This window comes from Chiloscyllium punctatum, chromosome 9 (genome assembly GCF_047496795.1).
Source record: "Chiloscyllium punctatum isolate Juve2018m chromosome 9, sChiPun1.3, whole genome shotgun sequence".
In the NCBI taxonomy this organism is placed as follows: domain Eukaryota; kingdom Metazoa; phylum Chordata; class Chondrichthyes; order Orectolobiformes; family Hemiscylliidae; genus Chiloscyllium; species Chiloscyllium punctatum.
The window spans coordinates 52148372-52171668 of record NC_092747.1 but is presented as its reverse complement, the minus strand read 5'-3'; the positions used below and the strand labels follow the sequence as shown (position 1 = coordinate 52171668).

At 37.9% G+C, this 23297-nt stretch overlaps 1 protein-coding gene across 2 annotated transcripts in view; it reads right to left on the bottom strand.

The window, feature by feature from the left end:
* Window positions 1–1140: 1140 nt before the first annotated feature.
* The window catches only part of pdgfd (platelet derived growth factor d), a 189371-nt gene continuing 167214 nt past the window's right edge, over window positions 1141–23297 (bottom strand). For both annotated transcript variants that reach the window (XM_072577506.1, XM_072577505.1), the window contains exons 6-7: window positions 20724–20938; window positions 1141–3366 (exon numbers count right to left, since the gene is read on the bottom strand). In XM_072577506.1, coding sequence (XP_072433607.1) covers window positions 3235–3366; window positions 20724–20938 — 347 coding nt within the window. In that variant the 3' untranslated portion in view covers window positions 1141–3234. The remainder of the gene's footprint in view (window positions 3367–20723; window positions 20939–23297) is intronic.

Sequence of the window (23297 nt, the reverse complement as noted above, 5' to 3'; positions counted from 1 at the left end):
GCACTAACCCTATTCTAGGGCACCCAGATCTCTCTGCATCTCGGAATTTTGTAATCTCTCACCATTTAATGTGCTTCTTTTCTATTCTTTCTACCAAAATGGACAATTTCAAACTTTCAGTATCCCCTTGTGGGGTCCTCAGCCTCTTTACAACTCACTTTTTATCTAGTCTTCTGTCATCAGCAAATTTAGCTACCATCACTTCGGTCCCTTCATTTACAAAACTGTAAAGACTTGAAGTCGCAGCACTGACCCTGTGGCACACCACACATGACATCCTGCTGGTTAAAAAACATCCACTTATTCCATCTCACCGCTTGCTTCTCTGCCACCCCTTTCTGTCTTCATCAAAGCTAAAAATCTTTTCTTCATTTACAAATCCCTCTGTGGCATCACCTTTAAGATCAGTGACTTTGAGTGAAAGGTAGACAATGCAAAACTTGATACAGTGTATGACTTGTGTGTGTTCATGCCAGAAGTGTATTACCAACATTTCTGCAGGTGAGCTGTATAGTTGTGATGAAACCTAATGCTTACTTTAGGCCTCAATCACCACATGACTATGTCACACAGCAGTTCTGAAGGCTCCAACTGGTTAGAGTTTTTCACTGGACTGAACATGGAATCAAGAGAAGCAGGGGTTTTCCTGCCAAGTTCAAATTAAGATGACACATACTGACAGCCACCATGAATCTTCACGACTCCTCACTTCCCTGTCTCAGGTCAGCTGTTATCTCAGTCAGCTTAGTACTTTCTCAATGAGATCGGCTGATCAACTTTCTTTGATCTTGCTGTCATCCTCATTACACGAGCGTTGAACCTGCTACTCCAGTATTTCATCTTACTGGACTAAAGTTCATTTTCAAGGCTTTTCTTCCAAAAGCTATCTGACTCCCAGGTCTAGCTGCCTTTCACAGAAAGAAACTCCTGAGTGGTGATGACAAAGCAGTTCACTGCCTAGTGTATCTTGTATTATTAGTTGTGGGAGACATTTCAGTGACACAAAACATGCATAAAGGCTCAAAATAACGTCCTTTTTGAAAATTCATGTTAAATGCCAGCTTTCTCTTTATCCTAACTGCATTGCTTGGTAAAGCTTTTACTAATTATGGAAAATTGTCCAGGAAACAGCTTAGCAAATAAAGTTGAAAATTTTAGTTTATTTTATAACAAAAAATAATCCTCTACAATTCCCTTTCTCAAGCAATCTTTACATTCCATCAAGACAAAGAGCACATCATAATTCTAATTATAATAATACATACAAAAAAATTAAAATAAGCTGTTTGAAATGCTATATATATATTTAAAAATAAGTTGCATTAAAGTATAAGAACTGCACTTTAGGAAATTGTGTTCTTATTACACAAGAGCAACATCAATATCCCAGGATCCTGCAGAATTTTTCTAAAGACCATTAATCCTTGCAGTACTGAATGAATACTGTAGCACAGCATATTACTAAACAACCCATAGGAAAACAAATGATGTCTAATCTTAAGAAAAAACAAATATCATCTTAAGAAAATCACTTTTTGTTTCTTATTTATTAACTTCTAAACGTGAATATGAATGAAAAATCTCAGAAAAAGGTGCTTTTGGATATGAATTTGAAAGATAATATTGCATTAATTTATAAGGTGCAGACAGCTTCATAGGTACATGATCTTAAGCAGGCAGTAAGCTTGCATGTAAATTCTTTCTGTGCAACCGACTCCATCAACCAACTAATTTGTAATTACAGTGCTCAAAGTTGAACAAAAGTTTTCACCATTAATTCTAAAAACTTTGCGTGATTCTAAATGGAACAGTCAAAGTTCAATAGATTTTAAAGTTACTCATAATGGAGTCATTTCAAAGTCTTTGAATTTTACAGGATTTTCAAATATGATAGTCTGTCACTGCCAGAAAGAAATATCGTTTTTATTTTTAAAAAAGTTGCTTCTCCACATAGTATGCCTTAAAGGTAATTGGCATTAACAATGGCGAGTTACTGTTGTGAGCACAAAATGGCATAATTGCTACTTATTATATATCACAACCATTAAAATGGATGTAAGTACTGACCTTATAAAGTAGCTAAAGTAATTGTTTGCTTCCCTCAGATTAAGATTTGAGTTTAACAGGTGAGACATAAAGACGTGGTGCCTTTAATGGACAATCATTGATTTGGATGTCTATTACTTGAAGACTATTGTAATTATAAATGAGAATAGAAAATATTAGACTAATTATGTTTTCCTACAATGGAATGAAATGGAATGATTTCAATTTAAAACATTTTGCTTCAAGCATTGTTTCATATAGTTATTAGCCACATTGGAGTGTATTCTATTGATCCACGAGGCATTCACTCCTTCTATTGATGGATATTCTTCATATTCATAAAAAAAACTTGAAGATCAAGGTATGTTTTACAATCAGGCCTCTTTGAACCATGGTACATTGCCAGTACTTTAATTAAAACAAACTTCATTTAAAGAAACAGGCTTTACCTTTTATGAAGACGATTGTGAAGGTAAATCATCATGTGTTACACTATGTATTACAAACTGAAACAAAAGTGATGTAACAAACAATAACAAAAAATTAGTTTCCTTGGACAACAATAAATGAAAGACTTGTATTATATTTCAGTAGACTTGCAAAGGGTTGGAAGAAAAGCATTTAAATATCATTTACATGAAAGTAATTGAAAGAAATCCAAGCATTAACAAACATTGCCTGAGAAACTCTTTAACCCTAAATAAACTTAAAATAGTGCTTTGCTTAAAGCAGTTTCACATTTAATCTGAAATAGTTGTTAAAATGTGAAACTTTCAAGGTGCTTCTGAAAACAGCAAAGCCATATCTGTGGTTAACTTCCTTCTGCAACATTCAATAATTACTCTATCCAAAAACATTGCTTTATGATTGACATGCTCTCAGACTTCAATCCAATAAACTGATCGAGATGATATTCTGAACATTAAAAAAAGTTGAAGATTGTCTTTGCATTAAAGCTGGGTCGAATTAATAAAACTCAGTTTTATAATGTTCTGACTACAATAAGCAAGGCATTATGAAGAAAGTCTGGCTGACCCAATGCTAGTTAAAGAATATATTCAAGCGTAGCAGTTGATTACTTGCTGTAATGTTGAAAAATAGCATCTGCCAACAATCATCTGTACACAAATGCAATTTTGTTAAAAATAAAGGTCCTTAACAGCCTCTATCAGCAATCCAGTTCATAATTTATCGAGGTGGCCTGGAACTGCAGATGCAGTCACAGCGTTCATGATGCTCCAATTGGATGTTGACAAGGCCCATGTTCTTGTTTCTGCCCCTCCTGCGTGTTTGACCCGGCTCAGGAATAAATCTCAACACCTGAAATAAAATCATACGGACTTTCAGTAAATACGACTGTTTGATTGCTTTAACATATTCATGAGAAATATTGATCCTTACAGTGAAAGACTACAAAGGTAAGTATTAAACATACAAAATTGAAAATAAAGTCATATTCTATTCATGGCTAATCTGATTTGTCAATCATCCCTTTTACTCCCTTGCTTAACAAGAAAATATTCTTCTCTAGCTTAAAAATATTCTCACACTGCTTCCACCGCCTTTTTAGGATAAAAGGGTTCGAAAAGACTTTTAACACTGATAGAAAAGAGTACTCTCATCCCTGTGCTAAATAGGCTACTTCTTATTTTTATACAATGACCCTAATTATAGATCGTCCCTCAACAAAATCCTTTCCACAACCACTCTGTCAAGACCCTTCAGATTCTCATATACTTCCGTCATGTCACCTTTTGTTGTTCTAAAGTCTTGTGGATGCAAGCTTATCTTGTCCTTTCCTTTCCTCACACGATAACACAATCCTGGTGAGTCTATTAAACCTTCTCTCAATTGCTTCCATGTACTTGCATTATTCCATGAATCAGGTGACCAACACAAGGTCCAGAGGTTGGTCTCACCAGTACATTGCATGCCTTAAGTATAACCTCCCTACCTTTTATTATAAAATTACCCTTGCAATAAATGTTAACATTTTACTAAATTTCCTAATAACTTGCTAAACCTGCATACCAACCTTTTATAATTCATGCACTAGGGACCTCAGCTCCCTCTAACTCTCAGAGTACAGCATTCCCTCACCATATTTAGATAACATGCTTCTTTTTATTCTTTCAGCTAAAATGGACAGTTCCATACTTCCCACGTTATATTCCATTTGCTGCATTATTGAGCACTCACTTTCTACATCCTTTTGTAGCTCCCTTATGCAATTTTCACAATTTACTTCCCTCATATTCTTGTGTCATCAGCAAATTTAGCAACAATATCTTTGGTCCCTTCTTACAGAGAGGGAACTGGGTTGAATGCTTGAAAAGAGCATGCGAGGAGAGCAGTCTGAGAGACAGAAAACAGCACAAGAGTGGAGTCTGAACAGGGAGCTTTTTCCTGTAGTTGGCTCTTAGCTTTGGTACGGGGTGAATATTAATTGGTGAGTACTTGTATGTTTCTATACTATTTCTTGTATGTTTCCTCCAAAAGTCCATAGATGTGCTGGTTGGAGGATTGGCCGTGCTAAATAGTTCATAGTGTACAGGTTAGATGGATTTCCCTTGGGAAATGTAGGGTTATGGGTATGGTGTAGGTCTGGGTGGGATGCTCTTTGGTGGGTGGATGTGGGTTTGATAGGCTGAATGGCCTGCTTCACACTGTAGGGATTCTATGATGGGAATGAAATTGAACAGGCTGCTCACTGTAAGGAAATGAGGCAATGGACAGCTAAGTTAAACATGAAAAGGCCCTTTGCATTAATCTCCCCAACAAGTGAAGCAGCTACCAGATCAATATTGATACCCTTCTTGTGCCTCTATTTCAGCATCTAGTTGTTTACCCAATATTCTATACCCTATATGGAAATTCAATGTTTGAAAAGAGTAGACCTTGTGTGAATAAAGAAAATTGCTGATCGCTATCTTAAATTTGTTTTTCAGACATTTAAAACTTTTTTCCCCTTGATCAGATTACATAATTTAAATAACATATTACAAAAGGGTTCAGAAAAGATTTACAAAGCTGCTGCCAGGCTTGGAGGGTTTGAGCTATAGGGAGAGACTGAATAGACTGGGGTCATTTTCCCTGAAGCATCAAAGTCTGAGGGGTGACCTCATAGAGGTTTATAAAATCATGAAGGGCATTGATTGGTTGAATCATCAAGGTCTTTTCCCCAGGGTTTTGGAGTCCAAAATCAGAGGACATAGGCTTAAGGTGAGAGAGGAGAGATTTAAAAAGGACCTAAGGGGCAACGTTTTCATGCAGAGGGTGATGCGTGTATGGAATGAACTGCCAGATGAAGTGATGGAGGTTGGTACAATTACAACATTTAAAAGGCATCTGGATATGTATATGATTAGGAAGGATTTAGAGGAATATGGGCAAAATGCTGGCAAATGGGACTAGTTTAATTTACAAAACACACAACACCAGGTTATAGTCCAACAGGTTTATTTGGAAGCATTAGCACAATCACCTGATGAAGAAGCACCACTCCAAAAGCTAGTGCTTCCAAAAAAACCTTTTGGACTATAACCTGGTGTTGTGTGATTTTTAACTTTGTCCACACCAGGCCAACACTGGCTTTTCCAAATCATAGTTTAATTTAGGGTATCTGGTTGGCATGGATGAAATGGACCGAAAGGTCTGTTTCCGTGCTGGACATTGCCATGATTCTATGTTGCATAAATAACACCCTTAAATATCTTGTGCTCCTCTAAGACACAACCTACATCCTCATTGAAATTTGCAAATGTAACTGCTTCTCCTTTTCCTGTGAACAGAATGTATGTACTACATTGCAATAATAAAATGAAGCGTCTAATTAATGCCCATTGGCATTATTTCAGAGTTATAGCATCAGAGAGGTCTATACCACAGAAAAAAAGGCCCTTTGACCCATCGAGTCCACACTGGAAAACTATTAACTATTATAATCCCATGTTCCAGTCCTTGGTCCATAGCTGTGTATGCCTTGGCATTGCAAACATACATCTAAGTACTTATTGAGGGTTTCTGCCTCAACCACTCTTGTAAGTAGTGAGCTCCAGATTGCCACTACCCTCTGGGTGAAAACCATTTTCCTTACACCCCCTCTAAACCTTTCGCCCTGACCTTAAAACTATGTCATTAGCCATTGGTCCCTCCATCAAGAGAATTGTTCCTTCCTGTAAACTCTGTCTATGCCCCTCATAATTTTATGCATCGTATCCTGATCCCCTCAATCTCCTCTGCTCCAAGGAGAACAACCCTGATTCATCCAATCTCTCTTCCCAGGTAAAACTCTTCAGCCCAGGCAGCATCCTGGTAAATTTCTCCTTCTCCAGTGCAATCACATCCCTCCTATAATGTGGATTCTAGAACTGCACATAATACTCTAGTTGTTCACTAACCAACATTTTACACAGTTCCAGAATAACTTCCTGGCTCTTAAACTCTATGCCTCAATTAATAAAAGCATCTATCCCATATGCTTTCTTTACCACTTTACCTACTGTCCATTATTTTAAGGGACCAGTGGACAAACTCACCTAGGTCTCTCTGATCCTCGAGGCTTCCCAGGATCCTACCATTCATCATGTAATCTCTTGCCTTGTTTGTCTTTCCCAAGTGAATCACCTCATACTTATCTGGATTGAATTCCATTTGACACCGATTAGGGAATCTGAGCAGTCCACCTATATCCTTCTTTAATCTAAAGCTACCCTCCTGACCATTTATCATCCCAGCAATTTTCATACCATCCACAAACTTACTGATCCATTCTCCTACATGTAAGTCTAAATCATTTACAAACAGCAAGGGCTCCAACACTGATCCCCATGGAACCCAACTGGACCCAGTCTTTCAGTCACAAAACAACTCGACCATTACCCTTTGGTTCCTGCCTCTCAGTGAATTCTGGATCCAATTAGCCAAATTTTAAGCCTGCCAGACCACTCAGAGCCTCCTCTCTAACTATGCTAATTTCGTTAAGTGTATCGCTGTTCTTTTCCTTGATTTCTATACACCCATTGACCCTCTCATTTGTGAACACTGACACAAAATATTCATAAAGAACCCTACCTACATCCTCTGGCGCCATGCACAAATTAACAATGTGGCCCTTAATGGATCCTACTCTTTTCTTGGTTATCTTTTTAGCTTTAACGTACTTGTAAAATAACAAGATTTTTGTTTATTTTACCAATGTTATACCTTATTTTTGTTCTCCTAATTTCCTTTATAAATTTCTCCTTGCACATTCTCCTGTTGTTTTGAGCACTTGATATGTGCCATAAACCTCCCTTTTCTCTTTATCCAGTCCTATATATCCCTCAATGTCCAAAGTTTACTGGATTTAATGGTCCCACCCTTTATCTTTATTGAAACAAACAAAGCTGGGTTAATTGTCACATGGTTGGCATGGACAAGTTGGGCCAAAGGCCCTGTTTCCATGTTGTAAACCTTTGTGACTCTATGTTGGCCATACAAAGGCATATTTCCTTCTTGCATACATCCCACTGCTTTATCATAGATTTACCTAAAAACATCTGCTCCCAGTCCACTCTGGCCAAATCATGCTTGATCTTATTAAAATCAGCCTTTCCTGGTTTCAAACTTTGGTTTCAGGCTCATCCTTGACCTGAAATGTTGAAAGCCTTCCCTCCTACACAACTTCTCAGCTACATATTCATCTGGACTAGCCTCCAATTTCTACACTCACTGGAATATGTCAACAGAAGTGATCCAGAGATTACTCCCATTTAAAATCTACTTCTTAGCTCCCTAAATTCTGTGGTGTTTCTCTGTAAATCCTGCTGTACATTTGGTGATGATGGCAAAAATCTAAGAGAAATTGAATTATCACATGTTCCATCATATTCCTAGGGTTTCAACTTGTTTTCTGATAGAATTACAGTAGAATATTGAGGAACCCATGTGGAAATTCGACCTGTACACTTAATAGATCGTGTAAATCTTAGAAGGCCTGAGAGTGCAAGGCTGATACCAGTGCGATCAACTGCATGTAAGTAAACACATATAAAGAGTTTGAAGATCAAGGAAAGGATAATATCTATACCCACTGCAACCTATTCTGGAATGTTGTTTTCTTGTTTACAAAAAAGCCTAGAGAGAAGTTCAGGCACAAATTCTCAAAGTGCCATGAGCTAAATAACATTGAGACACAATGTATGATTAATAAAATACTACAGACAAAACTTTATCCTCATCTTGGAGGAGCGAGGTGTTGATTCAACCTTAAGTCATCTGTTTCCGAACTAACCTGACAAATAATGCAGATTGTAATACTGCAGCTGAAGCTAAACTATCACATAACTATTTGGGAAGATTTCAATAGTCTTGCAAATTAAGTCACAATGAAGGAAAGGTCACGTAAAGACACTGCCATCAAGAAACCATGTCACCATGGCATTAATTATAGTTTCTGCTGTTTTACAGATCTGTTTCTAGTGCAAGTGATGAATGAAGTACAATAGATAAGGGTCACAGGACTTGAAATGTTAACTGTGCTTCTTTTGCACAAATGCTACCAGATTTGTAGATATCCTCCAGCACTTTCTGTTTGTGTACAATAGGTTAGGGTTGTCCATTTTGCACTTTTGAATCTCATTTCATATGGGCAGTTTTATTTAATATAAAACTTAAAACAAAGTTGAATATATACAAACATGTAATGACCTTAATTAGACATATCTGCTAAAAATGAACTTAATAAACAAAGCTCAAATAACAATATGATTCATGCAATTTGGGGAATGTATAAATAAGAACATGAAGTGCTTATAAATAGTGCATTCATTTACCCAGCTGGACAATTTGAAAACATTCCACGTTACACATAGTTACAGAAGAATTTCAAGAATGCCAAACAAATGTGAGTGGATGGCTTTGTTGAGTTATGGCCAATTTAAGTCAACAAACATGTTTACTAAATCTTATTGATGCTTCATGTGTTATGACAGCTTGGAGATTGTACAAGTGTTCTTTCTCTGACTTCTTTGAGGGCTGCTAATGACCAAAGAAATTCACATTAGTGAACACAATACCAGACAATACTATTATCATTAGAAAAGTATGCTTCAGTGATGTTGTATGGCAATCAGATGTCGTCTGTTAATTGTGGTCCTATCTAGTGTATGTAAGTTATGTATTTCACAGGTATTTATGTTGCTGTTGGATATGTACTGAGTCACAGAGTTACTTAAACCAAGTGCATGGGTACTAAGTGGAGAGCTAATTCTTTTTCGGCACTTTTAGAGGTACTAGAGGTACTTTAACACAGATTTCAACACTTGTACATATACATCTGAAAAGCTTTTTCTTAAATGAAAAAAAGAATTGATTTAATTGTCACATTTCTCCCCTTGCCATTTCAATGCAAGGAAGCAGTGCATGACCCAGCTGCTACAATGCAATAAGAATTGAGATTACTTGTTAAAGTTCAGAGGTATGGAGGAAATAAAACACCAGAAATTATACTGGGGGAAGGTTTCAGTGTACCATATATTTTTAAAAAAAGCAAGGCTGTTTGTCAATTAAAGGTTTAAGATTTTTTGAAATAAATATTTGCATGTAGGAAACCTTTTGTGCTACTTAAGATAGTGCATAATTATACTACCCAATAATTTCACAGCTTTACGTAAATTACATGTTTTTGTGCATCAAATTATTTATGTCTATATAATTAAGACCAACAAAGCTACTGTCTAAATGTGGTTGAAGTTATGAGGCTAAACTAGCTTCCTGCCTATGGGCACTCTAAACGTTAAAATACTAATAGCCCATTTTCTGTGAAATTAAGTGGTGCAGAGTCCAGAGATTCTGTGGAATGAACAAAATGCATTTGTACACACTTCTTATTACTTTCTTATTTTAATTCTTGTTTTGTACAGGGTAGTTTGAAATTGTTAAAAGATTCATTGGTTGATTAATAATTTGACATGACACAAACTGAACACTCCATCAATAGTTGCAATTATTATAATAGATGTTGATAAAGTTTTGTTTTAACATGCAGGTCAGCATATTGCATGAAAATTGTCAAAAACATTTATTTTCTTGTATTCAAAGTTCAGTTGTGTCAGATAAAAATGTCGATGGCTGGAATGTGTGATCTCCGTTTTTATACTAACATAGAATGAGAAAATCTTACCTAAATTGTTGGTCATTATGAGATCAATGTACTTACATTGTTAAAATTAACTGAAATGGCAAAGCTAAACAACATCCAGGATTGGATTGATAAATTGCAAATGCTATTCACACCACACATAAGTGCCAGATGATGACCATCTCCAAAAACAGAGAATTCAATCATCTCCTCTTGACATTCAAGAAACTGAACTAGACTACTCATATAAATGCTCTGAATACAAGAGTAGGTGGGAGGCCAGGAATTCTGTAACAACTAACTCACCTCCTGACTCCCTGGTGCCTGTCCACCAAGCACAAGTTAGGAATGCAAGGAAACACTCCTACATGCCTGCACGAGTGCAACTTCAACAAATGTGAGAAACTTGACAACACCCAGAACAAAGCAGCCTGCTAGAATGGCACCTTTAATATATACTCATGTCAACACTGACACAGTAACAGCAATGTACACAACGAACAAGATGTAATGGAGCAACTATCACAGGCTCCTTCAATAGCAACTTTGAAACCACAAATTCTGACCATTATAAAGGATGCAGGTAGCAAATACATGGGAACACAGTCACACGTGAGGTCTCCTCCTAGACATACACTACCTGATTTGAAACTATATGGAAGTTCCTTTACTGTCAAAATAGGATCAAAATCCTGGAAATCCATTCCCAAAAGCCCTGCGGATGTCCCTACACTACAAAGGCTAGTATTTCAAGAAGGCAACACACCATTTGGGCAGTAAATGCTGCTCTAACAATAAACATTTTTTTAAAAATCATTTAAAAGACAGGAATATTTTATGTAGTGATTTGCAAACCTCAGAACCAAATGTTTTTTTTATCAATTCATTCATATATGTAAAACAGGGAATGTAATAGCTAATTACCAAAAATCAAGGTCCATAAACAGAAATAAATAATGACTAAATAACCCCTTTATGTAAAGTTTGTTAAAGAACAAATGTTGGCAAGGGCACAGAGAAGAACTCACTTAGTCTTTGTGTAATACCATAAAATATTTCATCTGAGATAGAAGATGAAACCTTGTACACCAAGTATAGCATTACACCACAACAGTCCCTCCATACTCCATTGAAGTATCAGTCTATATTATGAACAGGACTCTCTGGAGGGGAGTTTGAGCCTATACCTTTCTGACTCAGAGGTTAACAGTACTACCACTGAGCCATAGCTTCATAGATTACAAATTAGAACTCTTAAGAACTATTGTGAACAGTCATGCTAACACTGTTGGTAAGCCAGGATAATAGGGGGGAGTTAACTTTCTGAATTAATCCTGTCCTCAGTCACCTAACTGTTCATTGAATTTTTGATATGTTGAAAATTGAAGTTCTTTCAGTCTCTTGTATTTAGGGTTTCGCTATTCTGATCTGTAATCACCATCTTTCACATAGATTTTCTAGACAGCTACTTTACATTCTTCTTGCATGATTCAGCAGACCTGGAGAACTACTTCTGGGTACATTGACAATGTATTTTTTATATTAAATCCAGTAGGTAATAAAAGTCTGATTTAGATCATTGGTGCTAACGAGGTAATTATTTTCATTTTCCAAATAACTGAATTGATTGTAGGAAGCCAAATCTGGCTCTGATTTGTATTTAATTATATTATTTGATTGCAAGCTGTTCAATTAAAGAGAGTTAAATGTTTCTGTTGGTAAGACAGTTATCAATCGAATAGAGAGACAATAATGTCTAAAGGAGGTCTGATGGCACAAAGCTCTTGAACATTGCCAGTAATCATGTCTTATTCTAGCCAATTTGTTAAAGCCAAATTTTAAATAATGATAATTTATTCTTGCTTCTCACAGCAACTAAACCAAAAGTTGTTAATTTTCATTCACAATATCACATTTATAAAATCACAACTAGAATCCTGTCTGACAAATTTATAAGGGTTTTTCAAGCAAGTCTCAACCAGAGTGGATACAGGGGAACTGTAGTTTTTGCTGTATTTAGACTTCCAGAAATGTTCAGTAAGATAGTTCACAAAAGGTTACATCATAAAAAAAGAGTCTACAGTGTTGGAGGTAGTGTATTGTCCTGAATAGATAATTGACTAACAGGCAGGAAACAACTAGGAGGATAAGGGCTTCTTTTTCAGAATGGTGACCTGTAACCAGTGGGGTTCCATAGGGATCCACACGAGGACTGCATAGGTTTACAATATATATTAATGATTTGGAGGAAGGAAGTGAATGTACCATAGTCAAAGTTGCAAATGACAGGAAAATAGTGGAAAGGCAGTTTATGAGACAGATACAGTTAACAGATAGATATTGATAGGTTAAAAAAGTGGGCAAAAAGTTGGCAAATGGAATATATTATGAGAAAATATGAAGTTGTTCATTTTGGAAGGAAGAATAAAAGAATAAGTGTATTATTTAAGTGATGCAAAACTGCCAAAAGTTGTAACACAAGGGGTCGTGGGGGTACTTAAGAGTCATAGAATTGTACAGCATAGAAACAGACCATTTGGTCCAACTTGTCCATGCTGACCAGATATCCTTTATAAATCTAGTCCCATTTGCCAGCATTTGGCCCATATCCCTCCAAACCCTTCATATTCATGTACCCATCCAGAGGCCATTTAAATGTTGTATCAGTAATTGTAAGTAATTTTATCAGCCTCCACCATTTCTTCTGGCAGCTCATTCCATATACGACCAACCTCTAGGTGAAAAGGTTGCCCCTTAGGTCCCTTTTAAATTTTTCCTCTCTCACCTTAAACTTATGCCTTCTAGTTTTGGACTCACTTACCCTCGGAAAACAACCTTGGCTATTCACCCTATCTATGCCCCTCATGATTTTATAAACCTCTGTAAGGTCACTTCTCAGCCTCTGATGCTTCAGAGAAAATAGCCCAAGTCTATTCAGCCTCTCTCTGTTGCTCAAAATCTCCAACCCTAGCAACATCCTTGTTAATCATTTTTGCCCACTTTCGAATTTAATAGCATCTTTCCTATAGCAAGGAAACCACAACTGAATGCAGTATTCCAAAAGTGGCCTAAACAATATCCTGTACAGCCACAACATGACCTCCCAACTCCCATACTCAATACACTGATCAATAAAGGCAAGTGTACCAAACACTTTCTTTAACACCCTGTCTACTTGTGACTCCACCTTCAAGGAACTGTTTGTACACAGATCACAGAAAACTAGTTCACAGATGCAGCAGGTAATCAAGAAGGTGAATGGAATGTTGGCACTTATTTCAAGGGTTTGGTTTATAAGAGTAGGGAAGTCTTCCTGCAACTGTACAAGGTCCTAGTGAGACCACAGCTAGACTATGGTGAGCAGTTTTGGTCTCCTTATTAACTAAAGATGTCATTTGATTGGACGTAGTTCAGAGAAGGTTCTCTAGGATGAGCAAAGGTTAACAGATTGGTACTGTACTCACTACAATTTAGAAGAATGACAGGTGATCTCAGTAAAATGTATAGAATTCTTAAGGGACTTGACGGGGTGGATGCTGAGACAATGTTTTCTCTTATGGGAAAATTCCGACCAGACGGCATAGTTTCAGAATAAAGAGGAGTCAATTTAGGAAGGAGATGAAGAAGAATTTCTTCTTTCACAGGACTGAGAATCTTCGGAAGTCCTTGCCATGGAGTGGTGTGGGGCAGAGTCCTTGTGTCTATTTAAGGTTGAGATACACAGATTTTTGATCAGTCGGGGAATCAAGGCTTATGGAAAAGGGCAGGAAAGAGGATGTGAGGTGTGTGCCAGATCAACTATAATCCTATTGAATGGTGGAGCAGGCTCAAGGGTCTGAATGGCCTACTCCTGTTTTGATTCCTTATGGTCTTATTGCTATCAACCTATTCCAGATCAATTAAACTATGATGATGAAGGCAATATTTCACAATGTTTGAATAATCTCTGAAATGATTATTTTAAATTTAAGAAAAAAGGGAGAGTATGCTCATAATATATCTTTTAGTTGGTTGAATCACTTGATGTAAACTGCACTCTGAAAGGGATCATAAATGTAGTTATAGGGCTGTAGAGTCTTACAGCATGGAAATAGGCCTTTCAGCCCAACTCACCTATGCTGACCAGGCTTCCTAAACTGAACTCATCCCATTTTCCTGCACAATATATATGGCCCAAATTCCTCTAAACCTTTCCTATCCATGTACCTGTCCAAATGTCTTTTAAATGTTGTCATTGTACTCAACTCTACCACTTCCTCTGGCAGTTCATTTCATGGACACAACACTCTCTGCGTGAGAACGTTGCCCCTCGGGTCTCTTTTACGTCTCTCCCATCTCATCTTAAACCTATGTTGTCAAGTTTTGGACTCCCGCACCCTGGGAAAAGGGCCCTAGCTATTCACTTTATCTATGCCCCTCATGACTTTATAAACCTCTATAAGGTCACCACTCACTAGTTTATGCGTCTTTTCATATACTCGGAATATAAAGTAGTTTCCAAACTGTACATCAGGAATATAAAAAACTTCTTTCAACTGAATGCCTTCCAAATTCATTATGCATAAATAGCTTACAGCTTAACAAAAAGGGCTTTGATTGATCAGGACCAAGGCTGACGCAATAACTGCTGTCTTTCCAGATTTTAAAATTAATTTACTCTGTCTGAGCTGTTTCATAATTCAAGAATAATTGGCCTCATGAGTGACTATAGACCCTCATATTAAAAGTTAAGCTTTAAAAGCTGCAGTTGGGCTTCCAAGTGAAATGAAATACAAAAGGAAAGCAGCCTCTAGTTCGAATTTTTATTCTTCAACTTCACAGTAATTCATGAATATAAATTAGTTTAGAGGTTTACTATGGTCCTGATATGATTAGATCTATGAGAACTATTTATGGACAGCATTTGATGTTTCAAAATAAGTATTCAAGGATTTTGTCAATCAATGAGATTGCAAGGATATAGCATATCCATTAAAGAACTAGAATTCTCAAGCAGAAATGTATATTTAGCAAATGTTGCAATGCATTGTCTCCACAATTTTTGACTTCTTACTGAAAGACAATTGAAGCAAAGAACATTATCATCCACTTGTATGTCTGTGTGACTTTCAATGTCAAAGAGAGGCCCATTTCAAAGTTGTGACCTAAATGTCCTGATCTTGAGTGTTTCTTCAGGTACATGCCTGCAATGCTAATGACTTAAAATTGTTAAAGGAAGAGCCAATCTTCTAATTTATGAAAAGAAAGCAACAGTGCTGTGGCTGAGATCTTATTCATCAAGTGCACCTCACCCTGCTGTTTCTTGAGTCTGAACTCAAGTTGGAGCATGCTCACTGCTGAGAGATTATTAGTTGGATAATGTGAATGTATCATATTCACGACTAAATGTGACTGTGAATGAGATTTGAATTAAATTAATGCACCAATTCCTTGCAAGTTGCTTTGGTGCAAGGATCTACATACAAATAAGAAGTCTTGATTTAAATTTGAGGAAAATTAGTGTAAGTTCTTATTCTGCAACTTTAAACTATTTAATTTAACATATTCACTTTAAATCAAATCATAAAATGTCTTTAAAATAACTTTATGAAAATAAGCTTGATCTATATAAGACTAATCTTTTTAGTTTATATTTTGTATCACAAACTTGTTATAATCCATATCTAAAATATTGTGCAATTTGGTAATATCGAACACAAAGGATGTCTTTTTTTTATATAATAGCCAGTTATATAGAGATATTGTTTACGACTCGAAGTGATAGAGGGCAGTGTTCTTCAGAGTATTGGATAGTGCTTACTGATACGAAAGAAGGTGTTTATTTGAAGTTTGAAGCACTGATACTAATATAACCAATCTGCATGCTTGAGAAAATACTTATATTTTAGCATGAAGACATAATTAGTTTGATGCAGCCATTTCATATATAAAGAAGATGTAAAAAGGAATATGACAAGATCTTCATTTAAAGATGTGTTGGTTCAATTTTTCTCAGTTTTCCAGATTTTTATGTACTGCGCACTAAATTGGTTAAACAGAGAAACATCAGCAATTGTAGGAAATGTCCCCCGCGATGTGGTGAGTATGGACAAAATGAAACTCAAAGTTCACCTTCTACTATGTAACAGCTTCCTGTACAGGTACAGATAATAAGAGCAAAGATGTATTCCTCTCAAGGTTCACATGTACCTTCATCGTAAGACAAGCTGCTATAGTCATATCTGAAGTAAGTACTGGAAGAAGGAATAAAGCCATCTGTGCATTCATAGCTAAAGACATGTCTTTACAAATGTGTGTAGAAATGCAGCCCAAATACAATATTGCTTGTACTACATTGAGAATTGTTGCTAAATGTGTTATTGATATTGTGATGCGACACAAGAAGGTAATGTGTTTCAGCTGCAGTGCTCATTCCCCTGAGAATTCACCCAGACCAGATGGGCTACACTTGAGTTCTGAAGGAGATAGCTGAGGAGGCCGTACAGGCATTGGTGGTGATCTTCCATGAATCATTGGAGTTAAGGAGGATCCTAGAGCTAATGTAACACCCCTGTTTAAGAAGGGAGGGAGGCAGAAACAGGAAACTATAGGGTGGTTAGTCGGACCTCCGTCACTGGTGAGATTTTAGCATCCATTACTAAGGAAGAGATTGCAGAGTACTTGGAAGTGCACAGTAAAATAGGGCTGAGTCAGCATAGCTTCGTCAAGGGGAGGTCATGCCTGACACATCTGTTAGAATTCTTTGAGGAGGTAATGAGCAAGTTAGACAAAGGACGACCAGTGGATGTGATCTATTTGGATTTTAGAAGGCCTTTGATAAGGCATTGCACAGGAGACTGCTAAACAAGATTCCATGGTATTAGGAGCAAGGTGGAATGGATTGACTGACTGATAGAAGGCAGGGAGTGGCAATAAAGGAGTCTTTTTCACTTTGGCAGCCAGTGGTTAGTAGAGTTGTCAGGGTTCCATGTTGGGACCACACTTATTCACATTATTTGAGTAACTACAGGTGGTGGCGATTTGAAACAAAAATGGAAATTGCTCAGCAGGTCTGGTTGCATCTATGAAAAGAAAATTCAGTTAACATCTTGAAATGAATGACCCTCCTTCACAACTTCTTCAGGACTCTAAACATTAACTCTTAAGTTCTTATTCTGCAACTTAAGTTCTTATTCTGCAACAAATCAAATCATAAAAGCCAGTGGTTAGTAGAGTTGCCAGACTTGCTGAGTTCTCCAACAATTTCTGTTTTAGTTTGTTTGAGTAACAGTATTTTATCTTTCAGTTGGGCACTTTGCAGTTTTCTGGACTCAACATTGAGTCTAACGGAGATAGGAAACAGGAAAGGCTGGTGGAAGGATTATAATGGAGTTATCAGGGATCTGTATTGGGACCTTGGCTTTTTCTGATAGATAAACACATGGACTCCTAAATGATTTAGTGTGCAGGGGACAATTTCAAAATTAGCAGATATAAAGTGTGAGAAGGACAGTGTAGGACTTCAAAAGGACATTGACAAGTGGTGGAATGGACTGATTTATAGCAGATTACATTTAATGCAGAGACACTTGAGGTGATGCACTTTGGTACAAAGAACATGGAGACACCATAAAACAAAGGTTATCATTATTCAAAAGCATGGGCAGGAGCCGAGAGATCTGGATGAATATAGACTCAGATATTTCAAGCACAGAGGAGGCTATTCACCCCACTGTCACCATTTCAGTCAACAAAGATTTACAACACTAATCTAATTTTTAGTCTCTTGGTCTATAGCCCTGGAGGTGATGGAAATGCAAGTGAATATCTACATACAGGCATTTCTGGTATAAAGTGATGGCTGTGTTTCTGTGCAACCTCACGCGATAGAAAATTGTGCAGCAGAAGATCACTATAGAAAATCACTATACCTGTTTGCAATATTCAAACAGTGTCCACTTTTCACAGCCAAGTTACATTGATGAAACATGGGTTATGCCAGAAATTCCTGTCATATTTACATGTTATGAGAGTTTCTGACTCAACCACTCTTTCAGGCAGTGGGTTCAAGACTCCTATCCCAATAATATTTCTCACCAATATTATTGTGACATGGTGGCATAGGGGTTTAGCACTGTTGCCTCACAACATCAGGGACCTGGGTTTGATTGCACTCTTGGATGACTGTGGAGTTTGTATGTTCTCCCCGTGTCTGCATGGGTTTCCTCTCCCAGTCCAAAAACATGCAGGTTAGGTAGATCGGCCATGTTAAATTGCCCTGTAGTGTCAAGGGATGTGTAGGCTAGGTGGGCTAGACATGGGAAATGCAGGGGTACAGGGACAGGGTGGGTTTGTGGTGGGGGGGGGGGGGGGTGTGCTTGTCAGAAGATTGGGGCAGACTTGATTGGCTGAATGACCTCTTCCTGCACTGTGGGAAGTCTGTGCCTTAGCCTTCAACCTCTTACTCAAGTTTATGCTCCTGATTATTGACCCCCTCCACTAATGGGAGAAGTGCTTTCCTATTTACCTTGCGTGTACCCCCCATAATCTTATACATCTCTACCCGGTCCCTTCTCAACCTTCACTGCTCTAAGGGAAACAAATCTATTCAATCTTTCCTCAGGTCCTCACACACATCAACGTCTTGATAAACTTCCTCTGTGTCTTCACTAGTGCAACCACATCCTTCAAATAATGTGGTGACTATTTCAGCCATGAAGAGAAGCTGGATAGGCTCTGTTATTTTCTTTAGAGTTGAGAATGCTGAGAGGCAGCTGGGATTGAGATGTATATGATTATGAGAGGCACGGACAAGGTGAATAGGAAGCAGCTATTTCTCTTAGCCGAAGAGCCAATAACAAGAGGGCATAATTTTAAGGTGAAGGACAAGAGGTATGGGAAGAGAAAAGTTCTTCTGGATGCAGTTTAACGATTTTGCTCCCTCACTACCTTGGACGCTGAAATTATCCCAAATAATATTTAGGTAGTTAAAATCCCCAAATATTATTGTCTTATTATTCTTACATTTCTGCAAAATTTGAGTCCAGATTTGATCCTTTATCACTGCTTGACTGTTCAGGGCCTGTGGTATACTTGCTCAAATAGAGCACTGTGTTATAGTGCTGAGTGCCACACTTTAGCAAGGATGTCTTTGAGAGTGCACAGTAAAGGTTTATGAGAATGATTCCAGGCATGAGAGACTTCGGTTATGAGGATAGACTGGAGAGATTGGGACTGTTTACCTTGAAGAGGAGAAACATAAGAGGAGGCTTGACTGACGTTTTTGAAATCATGAGGGCTCCAGACAGACTGGATAGGGAGAAGCTGTGCCCACAAGTAAACAGATCAACAACCAGAGGACATATTTTTGAAGTGTTTTATAAGAGTTGCAAACGAGAGGTAAGAGAAAATCATTTCCCCAGAGACTAGTTATGGTCTGGAATGCATTGCCTGGAAATGAGGTGGAGGCATGTTCAATTGATATATTCAAGCAGATATTAAATTATTATTTAAATAAAAACAAAGTGCACAGTTATGTTAAAAAGGTAAGAGACTGACATAAAATCAAAATGCTCTGGGAACTGGTGCAGACATGAAGGGTTCAAAGGTCACCTTCTGCAAGGTGAACAATGTCAGATCCTAATCTTTGTGTAAACGATTGCACCACAGCTATAGCAGGTGATTCTCCTGTTTTCCACCTCCAACATCTTTAGTCGCATCATCTTTTTTATTTAACATATTTTCACTTGTACCATCATCCACATAGTTTTTAACATCTATTTCTCCTCCCTTACAAGTTATTTGACTTTCCCTATTGTTCCTGCCTCCCCTATCCCATCCTCTGTACTTGTATAAAATCTGCACATTTAACTCAGATGCCAAGTAATGTTGGCTGGGCTATTACAGGGTGTCAGGAAATATGGAGAGGGTAGGAGGGCGGGGTGGGGTGGGTCCCATCTAGCAGGCTGGGGAGACTTGCAGCTATGATTTGGACGTCTCCTGATCAGGGACTTGTGCATGGAGGGACCCCCCCAGCAGCAACGGCCACCCTTGTTGACCATGTGCCCCTGCTCTCACAGACCCTTCCCCTTCCTCGCGCTTCCCCTGCTGGTCTTGGTGGTTTTGACCCCACTTCCCTTGGTTCCTGAGCAGCATCCATGATGGAACATTCCCAGTGGTTGCCCCAGCACCAACAGTTTACCAGCCCTGCAATTGGCCAGCAGGACTTGGAAGCCAAATCTCCTCCCTTAAAGGGATGAGTCGCTCAGGTTGCCAGACAGTAATTACCTGGTCAGGGTAAAATCTGATTGGGGATCCCAACAATAGCCAAGGTGACACCGCCCCCAACAATCAGGCATGTGGACTGGGCCACCAATACCTCATTAGTCATTACTCTTGGTTCACAGATGCTACTTGACTTGCTGAATATTTTTCACATTTTGATTTTGGTTGAGCTATTTGAACCAGAATATTGTAGCTCCAACTGAAAGCTATTGGAGCTGATATACATCTGAAGATTCCTGGAACCATTATATTATATCATAATTTCAATTCAGGATAATTTAATTACAAATACCTCGTGATATTTCATAATGCTTTTGGCTGGCATGCAGTTGCAGGATCGCCAGTGTTCAGTACCGCAGGCACAGTTACCCCCACAACGTTGGACAAGGAGGCAGCGAGGGAAGAAGACTGCATTCGTCTGCTTAAGCTCTTCTCGAAGGTTAACAGAGTAGTTTCGTGGAGTACAGCTGTAGCGTTTAACATCATTATTCATTCTGTTCAGGTCAGCTATAAAAGAAGATTTAAAGAAAATAAGTTCTTCTTTGCTATTAGACATATCATCAGTGCTTGCTTTCTGGGTTCAGAAAGTGTTCATTTGCAAGCTTTTCAGACTTGTAAAACCAAATAATTTTTCCTGGCAAGCACATCACAATTTAATTCTATTATTTCAGCTATTATGTTAAACTGTTTATTATGCTATTACATTTCTTTTGTATCAAACTGTGTAATGATCATTTAAAGTTATGGATCATATATAATACACTATATTCAAAATCTATTATCCAACCCCAAGATCATTCTATTAGTTCTGCTCTAGATATTTATTCTACTCATGATTAAAACCTGCTTTGTACCTGGTACAAAAATACTGCAAGCACATATTCCCCTTATACCAATCATAATATGTACAGTATAAATTTAAAACAAGGTGTGGTATTTTTATAAAGTGTATCCTTTTGGGCTGTAGGCCCTGCTTAAAGCACTTTGTAAATCTTAAATGGGTTTCAGCAAATAACAATGATTTCAGCTACTAATTACGCAGGCATTTACAAATAGTTACTGTTATTATCTTACCACTGCTGTGGAATCTAGTTTCACTCTTATTGTGTTTGGCAGTAATTCAGTGTAACATGCAAGAAAATAAGAAAGTATAAAATCTGTAAAGGCTAATCATACAATAGTATAGGAAGACAAACCATGAAAGAATTTGGATCACTCTGAAATATCTCCAATTATTTTATGCAAATAAAATGATTGTGCTGTGAATAGGCATCAATCTAGCTAAGCAATAGTCAAAACTTATCAGGCTACCAGACTGAAAATAATAAACTTATGTTTTGTTCTTTCATGGGATGTGACTGTCATTGACAAGGTGCTACCCATCATAAATTGCCATTGACAAGGAGGTGGTGAAGTGTCTTCTTAAAGTGCTGCAGTCCATCTGATATGGGAACACTTTTAGTGCTGTTAGGAAGGGAGTTATAGAATTTTGACTTAGCAACTATGAAGCAACAGTGATACAATTCCAAGTCAGGATGGTTTAGGTCTTGGGTGGGAACCTGAAGGTGGTGGTGTTCCCACGTATCCACTGGCATTGTTCTTCTGGATGGTGCAGGGCATAAGTTTGGAAGGTGCATTTGAAGGCTTAGTGAATTGCTGCAATGCATTTGCAGTATGCTGTTGCATGTCAGTACTGGATGGACTGGGTGCCAAGCAAGCAGGCCGCTTTCATCTGGATGGTATTGAGTTTCTTGAATGTTGCACCCATGTCGGCAAGTGCAGAGTACTCCATCACACTCCTGACTTATACTTTGTGAATGGTGGACAGATCTCTGGGAGCAAAGAGGTGAGTTACCTTGGAATTCCTAGACATATTCTTGTAGCCACAATATTTATATGGCTGGACCAGTTCAATCTCTGGTCATAATCCCTTGGGTTGACAGGGTTTTAGTAATAATAATGCCACTGAATATTAAGGGGAAAGGTTAGATTCTCTCTTATTGGAGATAACTATTGCTGGCATTTATATAACACCACATACCACTTGACATCTTGCCCATGTCTTGCTGCATGTGGACCCGAACTACTTCAGTATCTGAGGCATTTAAAATCATTCTGATCCTTATGCAAATGATTATTGCACACATATTTGTAACAATATAGTGAAGGTAAGATATTTGATGAAGCAGCAGAAAATATCTGGGTCTCAGATACTGCCCTGCTTGCAGCAATGTCCTGGGACTAAAATAATTGGTCTTCAATAACCATAAGCATCTTTGTTAGTCTTGAGAAGGATTCTAACCTGTGGAGAGTTTTCCCCTGATTTCAACTACTATAGTTCTATGATGCAATGTTTAGTCAAGTTCTGCAATAACGTCAAGGGCAGCCACTCTCACCTCATCTTGAGTGTTCAACTCTTTTATCAACACTTGGACCAAAGCTGTAACGAAGTAAGAGTCAAGGCAAAACTCAAACTGAGCAGCTTATTGTTGGGTAAGAGCTGCCTGATATCACTGATGACCACTACTTCATCATTTTAGGGGTAAATTGGGAGTTGATCGATGAGACGGTAATTGTTGTGGTCAGATTTGTCTTGCTTTTTGCACAGGGTATATATGGGCAACTTTCCACAATGCTGGGTAAATGTCAATGCAATGGACCAGCTGGTCGAGGAGTGTGCACAATTCTGGAGCAAAAGCCTTTAGTACTAGATTTAAGATGCTGGCAGGCCTCAGTGCCAATGCAACATCCAGAATTTTTACAATTACTTCACATTACATGGAGACAACTAAACTGCATGATGACTGGCAACTGTGATATTGGAGATCTCAAGATGAAAGGGAACAAATTAAGACATGTATATTAC